General features: G+C 48.3%; 1 protein-coding gene across 1 annotated transcript in view; it reads right to left on the bottom strand.

Annotated features, from left to right (window-relative positions):
* The window catches only part of cnksr2a (connector enhancer of kinase suppressor of Ras 2a), a 19,355-nt gene extending 11,834 nt beyond the window's left edge, over positions 1 to 7,521 (bottom strand). The window contains 6 exon segments of the mRNA XM_062480343.1: positions 886 to 954; positions 956 to 1,075; positions 1,632 to 1,667; positions 1,669 to 1,719; positions 1,721 to 1,797; positions 7,061 to 7,521. Coding sequence (XP_062336327.1) covers positions 886 to 954; positions 956 to 1,075; positions 1,632 to 1,667; positions 1,669 to 1,719; positions 1,721 to 1,797; positions 7,061 to 7,124 — 417 coding nt within the window. The 5' untranslated portion in view covers positions 7,125 to 7,521.
* Between the last annotated feature and the right edge of the window lie 1,953 nt (positions 7,522 to 9,474).

Genomic DNA, 9,474 nt, shown 5'->3' with positions numbered 1-9,474 from the left:
AGAGAGAGTAGAGAGAGAGAGAGAGAGAGAGAGAGAAGAGAGAGAGAGAGGGGGGGGGGGAGAGAAATAGAGAGAGAGGCAGAGAGAGAGAGAGAGAGAGAGAGAGAGAGAGAGAGAGAGAGAGAGAGAGAGAGAGAGAGAGAGAGAGAGAGAGAGAGAGAGAGAGAGAGAGAAAGAGAGATAAAGAATGAGAGATTGGGGAGAGGACAGCTAGAGAATGAGAGAGATGGAGGAAAACAAAAGAAGAGAGGGAGAGAGACACACAGACTGAGAGAGTGGAGAGAGAGAAAGACACAGAGAGAGAGAGGGGAGAGAGAGACAAAGGGAGACACGCCAATAGAGAGATGAAAAGCGACAGCGAGCCAACTCTGCTCTGCTCCCCCAAACACATAACAACACGACCTGACATTTCCTCTTTCAGACAAAGATCACATCCATGTTTCAGTGTGTGTGTGTTTGTGTGATTGTGTGTGTGCGCTGTGTGAGTGTGCGAGAGTCTTGTTTAACCTACCCAACAAGGATAAGGTAAGATAAGCTTTGAAAAAATATACCTAGTGGAGAAACGTTCTTGTGCCATTTTAAGGGGGTTTAGGGGGTTTAGTTTTTTAGGGTTAGAATTACATGAACGGTTGGGTTAGGATTAGGGGTTAGGATTAGGGGTTAGGATTCAGGGTTAGGATTCAGGGTTAGGATTCAGGTTAGGATTCAGAGTTAGGATTCAGGATTAGGCTTAACAGGATTTTGAATGGGAGTGAGCTGCAGGTACTCACTGGATAGTAAAACAAACAACCTGCGTGTGTGTGTGTGTGTGCGTGTGTGCTCAAGCCTGTGAGTGTGTATGTGTTTGTGTGTTTCTGTGTGTGTGTGATACCTGTCCAGCCAGGCCAGTAAACTCTTGGCGGCGGTGATGAGATCAACCACAGAAGTCAGGAGGTCGTTTGGAAGGCGACGAGAAGATCCTGCTCTCTGATTGGCTGCTGCGCCGGCGGCCGGAGATGAAGTTCTGGAGGTTTTTTGCCGAGGCGCCGAGCTTGTGAGCCAGGGTCCTCACACTCTCCGTCTCCAGACCTGAGTTCTACACGCACACACATTCGGTCATTATCATTCTGAATAAACATTCTTCTTTGTTTAAACATTAAGATACACACACAAACACTATTTCCGGATCGTATTTTCAAACTTTTTCCAGCTGGCTAGCAAGCACAGTCATGCAGACTTAGCACTGAAGAGATCGACCAACTGAAGCATGCCTGTACAGCTCACACACACATACACACACAAACACTCACACACTCGCACACATACACAAACCCCCACCACCACCACCACCACACACACACACACTACTCAATACAAGACACACATATGTACAGTACACAAACACATGAACAACACATATAAACACATTACAGTACTGTCCCCCCCCCCCCACACACACAACTTCAGAGACAGACACAGCCTCACCAGAGCGCAGAGCAGGTGTCCCCCCCCCCCCACTACACCCCCCCCACACCCCCTCAGAGACAGAGACAGAGACACAGACCGACAGACAGACAGACAGACAGACAGACAGACAGACAGACAGACAGAGTCAGAGTCAGAATCAGAGACAGAGTCAGAGACAGCCTCACCAGAGCGCAGAGCAGGTCCACGGCCTCCAGGATGAGTTTCCTGGTGTCCGATCCGAGACACGCCCAGCTCTTCCAGCTCGGCGTGGCTTGATCCTCAGCAGCCTCTCCCCACACACACCTCCATGTTCAAACACACCCACGTACTGCTGCAGGCAGTCATCCAGGCCTGACACACACACACACACAAGAACAAAGAGTCAGTGTGATTCATACACAAACACAACGACACACTGTATCCCCCCCCCCCCCCCCCCCCCCCATGTAAAGACACACACAGACACACAAGCACACACTCGCAGGCTTGCACACACCCACAACCGCACACACATGCACGTCCCACCCACACGCCAGTAGCGTAGCCACTCATTTAGGATTGCTTACACTCAGATTTTGGATTGCTTACATTAAAATGAAGGAATTGTTCATTAGTTATTCTTGTGATCCCCTTCATTTTAACATGGGACCCGCCCCAAAATAAAATTCTGTCTATGCAACTGCCATACATGTTTTTGTTACCCTAATTGAACTGGGATGTTACAAAGGTGTTACTGGGATGTTACTGGGATGTTACCAAAGTGTTACTGGGATGTTACTGCCATGTGGCTATTTTGCACTGTGGTTGGGTAAATCCAGACCACTCCATGACCCTAACCACTGAAATACAATTACAATCAGCTAAAGAACAGCTCTGACAGAGATGTTTCTGCAGGACCCAGGTAACCAGCTGCACTGAGAACAGCAGGAGTGAAGACCACAGGAGGTTCAGGCAACTGAACAGGTTAAAGCTGTAGAGTACTCCTCATTTCTATTGTCAAACCTCAGCATTGTGTGTGGTGTGTGTGTGTGCCTGCGTGTGTGTGTGACTGCAAGCCTGTGTGTGTTGTTTGTGTGTGTGTGTGCGTGTGCGTAAGCCAGTTTGTGTGTGCACAAGCCTGCGTGTGTGTGCACAAGCCTGTGTGTGTGTGTGGTTTTGCTGAGTTCAGGGGAAGGGAGGAGCATACGAGGACAGTTCTCCTCCAGTCTCAGCCCTGACCAGAGTCCTCCCAACTGTCATGCAGAGTTCGTAGCTACGTCACACACACACACCGACTTTATGCAGTTCCATACTTAAAGCCTGTGTATATATGAAATCTTCCTGCAGTCGTAATGCAAAAGAAATCACCAAGCAATGCTCTGCTGAAGAGATTGCTTTTGACTGCACTGCGGTGTGTAAACTATGTTGTGGTCTTGCATCCTGTAATATTCTGGTAACCTCATAACCAAACTAGGTTGTACACACAAGCCTCCCCCCCCCCAACCACACACACACACAGTCCTTTTAGGGGAAAAGCATTGATTTCCCCAGCTTGCAGCTACAGCCCCGTAACAACAGTCATCCATCATAACCACACTTCGGGGAAACCTGGAGGAAGGAGGAGAGAGGGAGGAAAAGACGAGAGCGAGCACAGAAGATGAGGGGGGAAGAGGAGGAAGGCCAAGGAGGAGAGTGGTCCCTACTGCAGCTGTGGAAATGCACACCACACACATTTTGTCTGTCATCAACTGTATTGCATACGGAGAGCATTTCTCGGCTTTCCAACACCCCATACCCACCCCTCACACACCACCACACCCCCTCCACACACACAGCACCAACCCCTTTTCCCGACCCAATCCTCAGTTGACCCCCTTCCCTACCTCACACAGTGTTTGGAGGCGGAACTACAAAGAGCCCGCACAGCCTTCCAGACATCACTGGCTGATGAAAGCCGCACCTCAACCGCTTTTCCCCTAAAACACTCCCCCAGATCTCAACTTAGCAGTCCCCACCAGTCAATCAGAAAAAAAAAGACCAGAGCCGTTAACACGTGACTTCCTCGTAAGAGATCCTTGCGGGTGGAAAAAGGGGGAGGAGGGGCCTGAGGAGCTGACTAGGGAGGAGCCCTGGGAGTGACACAGATGATAGAAAAAAAAGATCATCCCCTATTTGATGACTTTCATAGCAGCCTGTTTTCCGAGTGAGTCGTTTGGAGCTGACAGGACGACGTGCTGATAATGACCTGATAATTGCCGGTGATTGCTGGGAGTCGAGCTATGTCAATAAGAGGCTGATTTGTGGCACCAGGAACTGGTCACCAGGCTGAGTGTCACTACCGTGGGGACGCGACAGAGAGACGGCGGGGAACTGGAGGAAGAACAGGGGAGATATGGAGAGACGGAGTTCACAGTTAATCTGCATCGTTTATCACTGTCAGGGAAGAGACCGAGCCCTGAATACTGATCAGAAAGACACCCAGACACACACTCCACCCAAACATTCTCTCCAGCATGAACTTCAGAACACCAACTCCTCCGATATCCCCCGCATCATATTATTATCTACTGTAAAGCAGACCATAACACTGAGGAGGTGTGTGTGAGAATACAGTATGGATGTGTTAGATTCTTGTGTGTGTGTGCGTGCGCGCACCGCCGCGTCGTCGTTGGTACAGTGCTAAGTGATTCATTGCTGACTCACGACACTCAACTCCCACAGACACACTTTTCTCAGCAGCAGGCAAGCCACACACACACACCCACACACACTCATGCGCACACACACGCACGCTCTGGTGCACAGACGCAAACACACACTGACAGACATGGACGTACACACACACACTCACACACACCACACACACACAGACATGTATAGACCTATAGAGTTGGCTGTATCCACCTGTCTAGTTTGACACTGAAGGAAGCACTAACAGTTAGGCTCAAACAAAGCAATAGATAAACTGAGTCGTCAGTGTTACTGGAAAACACCTGTGCATCTAACTGCCTGTTAGTTTGTCTGTCTGGCTCTACCTGTCAGTCTGTCTGCCTGTCTTTCTGCTTGTGAGTTGGTGCTGCTTACTGTGATTCAGCATCTTACATAAATTGCATAAATTCCATGCCCCCAAGATGCTGTATAATGTTGTTTAACACAGTAATATAATTGGTTTTCTCCTCTCCTCCCCTCTCCTTTCTTCTCTTCTCCTCGCACTCCTCCCTCTCGCCTCCCTCTCCTCTTCTCTCCCTTCCTTCTCCTTCCTCTCCTTTTCTCTCCTTCCTTCTCCTCACCCTTCCTCTCCTTCTTCCCTCTCTTCTCCTCCTCTGTCCTCTCATCACCTCTCTTTCTCTCCTCCTCTCTCCTCCCTCTCCTTTCCTCTCTTTCTCTCCTCCTCTCTCTCCTCCCTCTCCTTTCCTCTCTTTCTCTCCTCCTCTCTCCTCCCTCTCCTTTCCTCTCTTTCTCACCTCCTCTCTCCTCCCTCTCCTTTCCCTCTCTTTCTCTCCTCCTCTCTCCTCCCTCTCCTTTCCTCTCTTTCTCTCCTCCTCTCTCCTCCCTCTCCTTTTCTCTCTTTCCCCTCTCCTCCTGTCTTCTCCATCTCATCCCTGGTCTCTTGTAAATAGATGACCCCTGTTGGGTGACATTGTTAGACCTCTGAATAGGATTATGCTCCTAGTGTTGCTGGTTAGAAGGCTCTGTCTGTGAAGTGATTTAGATACAGTGTGCTATTAAGAGCTAACAGCTACCCCCGTTGTTTCCCCCATATACAACGTTAATGCTAGTCTGTAGCTAAGCAAACAGACCAAGATCTTTGGCCCTGGCTTGCCCTGGCATTTGGCTGTTTGGTATAACATACGGTACACACACACACACACACTAACACCACACACACACACAGACAAAGCTTCAGTGCAATATCATATTCCATACTGTCACCACAGACACACCCAGGAGAGCGAGCATGGACTAAATACCACAAGAGTACATGCCACTTGTATGTGTGTGTATGTGTGTGTGTGTGTGCCTGCGGGTGTATGTCTGCGGGTGTGTATGTGTGCGGGTGTGTGTCTGCGGGTGTGTGTGTGTGCGCCGCTTGTGTGTATGTGTGTGTGTGTGTGTGTGTGTGTGTGTGTCTATGTGGGCCTGGTTGGAGCCGTCTGTTCAGGGTAGTGGTGTGTGTGTGTCTGTCAGCTGTTCTGCACAGACGGTCTGAGATGAACAGCTCACCATACACCCGCACACTCCTGTGCCCGCACACACACAAACACACACAAACACACACACAAACACACGCACACACACAAAATGAATATTTACTGTGTTCAGGCACTACTAAAACATATCTGGAGAAGATGACTATGATTTTATCTGGTTCCTTTGTCGACTACAGGGACCACCTTCTCACGGTTGCTGGTTCGAATCCCCAACATCCATATTACACCCTCTCTCAGACCTTTTAGAACTATTATCCTGAGCGCCTAAATGTGGCAGTGTCCGCTCTCTTTAGTTTGCCATTTTTGTGACGTCATCCGGTATGTTAGCTCCATTCGAGGTCCAGTGATCCTGATCAGCACTCACTAACACACTGACTCCTTAAAGGCCTAGAGGTATAAACCTGCTATGAATATTAACTAACTTTACTCCTAACGATTTGAGGGAGGGGGGGGTGGGCAGAGAGAGGGAAGTAGAGCGAGGCCGAGAGGAAAGAGAGTGCAGTGGGTTGAAGAGAGAGTTACTGTTGACAGCTGGAATCCTTCTTTCCTGTCATCCTCTCTGCGCTGGGCTGTAGAAAGCTGTGTTACATATCAATTGTATTCATTTGGCAGATGTTGCATGTGTTTGATAGGGAGGTGAGTGAGGTCAAAGGTTAAAATGGACTGCATTTATATAGCGCTTTTCTACCTTAGCGGCACTCAAAGCGCTTTACAATGTTTGCCTCTCATTCACCCATTCATACTCTCACTCACACATACCGACGGCAGCGAGCTACCATGCAAGGCGCCGGCCTGCCAATCGGGAGCAACTTGGGGTTCAGAGTCTTGCTCAAGGATACTTCGGCACATGACCTAGGAGGAGTCGGGGATCGAACCGCCAACCTTGCAATTAACAGACAACCCTCTCTACCCCCTGAGCCACAGCCGCCCCAAGTCTCAGTTATATCCATAGAACAAGCCAGAGGCTGAACTGGTTTCTGATAAATCATAGAATTCCACTATTTTTGTACATATTACTGAATAAAATAGGTTTAGTCAACCAAGACTTTTGTAAAAGTAGACTAAGCCACTATTTCACTATTTCAATTATTAATTATCAATGTTGGTCGATTAAACATTGTGAACTTGCTCCCTCAAACAAACAAAAACACAAACACAACAGCCACATGTAATGCATCAACAATCATCCACATTATTGTAACATCCCTTTCAGCTGGAGCTTTAGGCCTGATGATGCCGACAGAGTCTACAACACAGCGCGCGTGCTCACACCTCCGCACGCGGTGAGTGTTTTCATCCCGCATAGCCTGTACAGGCGCTCTCTATCTCACTCACTCCGTCAATCTTTCTAACAGACACACGTAGGCTACACAATTCAAGTGTGCGTGGGTTTGAAAGTGTGTGTGTTTAAGTGTGTGTCGCACCTTTCATCCAGTCCACCACCTGGCTCGTGCTCCATTTGCTCACCGGCTCCATCACCAGCGCCATCGGGAAACTTCACACACTCTCCGCCGCGGCCGTTGCCCAGTCCCTCTATCAGTCTCTCCAATGTGTCTTTGCCTCTTTCCGCGGGAGTTTGTCTCCCGTTAGTGCAGCGACGTTACAGCGCGCGGCATTGCGCGGGACAGCCCGTCTGTGTGTGCACTGGCATCCGATACATTCCACAGCTTGAGCCTATATCTGACATGTGTCACCAGAATGAAACCCCTCGCGCTTTCTCATTCCCTCCCTTCCTCGCGCGCCTGCCGTCTGCTCCCGTGAGGAGCAGCTCCGTTACCGACTGTCTAGCAGAGAGATAACACACCGGGGATTGGACTCGACACTCAGCAGCATCGACACTGTCATCTCTCTCTCTCTCTCTCTCTCTCTCTCTCTCTCTCTCTCTCTCTCTCTCTCTCTCTCTCTCTCTCTCTCTCTCTCTCTCTCTCTCTCTCTCACTCTCTCTCTCTCTCTACCTTTCTTGCAGCGGGAGGAGATATGATTAAATCGGGCACGCGCCCCGTGGGTGGCTGCGCGGCAGAGTATTTCCCACGCGAATAACATCCTCAGATATATGGAAAACCCGGTCCCTACAGACGCTTAATCGGGTCGTGTGTGTGTGTGTGCGTTGGTACGTTTGTGTGTGAATATGCTTCAACATCTTAAGATAAGTTGCCTAACTACAACATTTAGAAAATACATTAAACAGACATACATTTAAAAAGATGACAGCTTATAACAGCCAGTGGCCCAGCTGCACTTATGACAAATTATGCAAATGCCCTCCTATAGAATTGGGTGGACCACATACAAGTCTAGATGTGCATCATAACTTGATCTGTATGTACACAGAGTCAACCCTATGGTCCCGAGGCTGTCCGAAAAACAAATCAATATTTAGATCACTGCCCCTCACAAATGTCAAGGTGGCCGTCCTGCTCGCCCCTCGCTTGCCCCTCATCAGCTGAGCAGAGGCCCTAGGGCCGTGGTGAGGAGGTGGTGACTCACTGCCGCCACTTCTGCTACTCGAGATGATGCGGTGTGTTCATGAGACATCACTTGTAGGAGTAAGAACCTTGTATGTGTGTGTGTGTGAGTGTATTTGCATTATAGAGATGGCACACAGATTCCGCACAACCATAAATACCCTCAAACCCATCTCACTGGCATCTCATAGGCCAGATGGCCTCTGGGTGGCAGTGCCACATGGTGCAGTGTACACTGGCACCATGAGTCACTATGAGTTTGTGTGTGTGTGTGTGTGTTTAAGTGGGTTAAGAGGACAGTACTTCAGGCTCCTGGTGGGGTTTGTCAGAGCCCAACGCTGCCAGCTCTGAATTTCAGATTGAAATGCGTGCGCGCTCACGCACACACAAGCACACACACATGCACACACACACACACACAGGGAGAAAGCGACTCTCTCTCTCAGATACACATTATCTCTCACACACACAGGTGGAAATGTGATCCTAGTGATCCTATTTCCATTGTTCTTTGGACATAGTTTTTTTAAATGTGTTCTACAGGACCGTCAGCAAACAGAAAACATCCCTTGCGTAACAGCAACATCTGCTGGTGGAAAAACAAAACTGTGGACTAAAGTGGACAGGACAGACGCAGGTTTTTCCCACCAGTGAGCTTCCTTCATTTAATTAACAGTAGGATTACACTTCCTTTATTTACTCGTTGTTGACTCATTTTAAGAAGCACAACCTCATGTCAGTTAAACTAATGGTGAAGTGAAACACTGCACTTACTCTATTATCAAAGATGTAACTGTTGACCCCAAGTCATTAGATTCCGGATACATGCATGAATCACAATGCCTGTCTTCCTCGCTTCTTGTTTTCCTCCCTGTTCATAAGCACGCTGTTCGAGTCGACGTGGTCACACAAGACTGGAATCAGAAGCCACACCAGGGTTGTCTGTGGATCTCTGTGGACTGTGAGTAGCCTGTCTTGACAGGCCTGTCTTGACTTCACACACTCCAAATGCACATACTCCAAATAAACATAACTGCATTGATGATAATATGTGCTTTACCAAACAGAAATATATGTAATGAATCAAAACTAAAGACTAGACTATAAGTCTAACACCAAATGTGATTCTCCTTGTAGAGTGAGTGTACCACAGAAAAAACTGGAAGACATAATATGTTATAAGGAATTATCTTCAGGATGATAACCCAGTGGGTGATGGAGCTAAACCTTTACACAAAGAGATGTGCTAAGCCATGGCAACTCCATAGTTTAGAGCAGTGGTTCTCAAAGTGGTAATTTAGCATACATTATCAAATTGTAAAATTGTGCTGTATCATTAAAACGTGAAAACAATTAATAATTAACATTATTTG

Source organism: Osmerus eperlanus, chromosome 15 (assembly GCF_963692335.1).
Source record: "Osmerus eperlanus chromosome 15, fOsmEpe2.1, whole genome shotgun sequence".
In the NCBI taxonomy this organism is placed as follows: domain Eukaryota; kingdom Metazoa; phylum Chordata; class Actinopteri; order Osmeriformes; family Osmeridae; genus Osmerus; species Osmerus eperlanus.
This window is presented reverse-complemented; position numbering and strand designations above follow the sequence as displayed.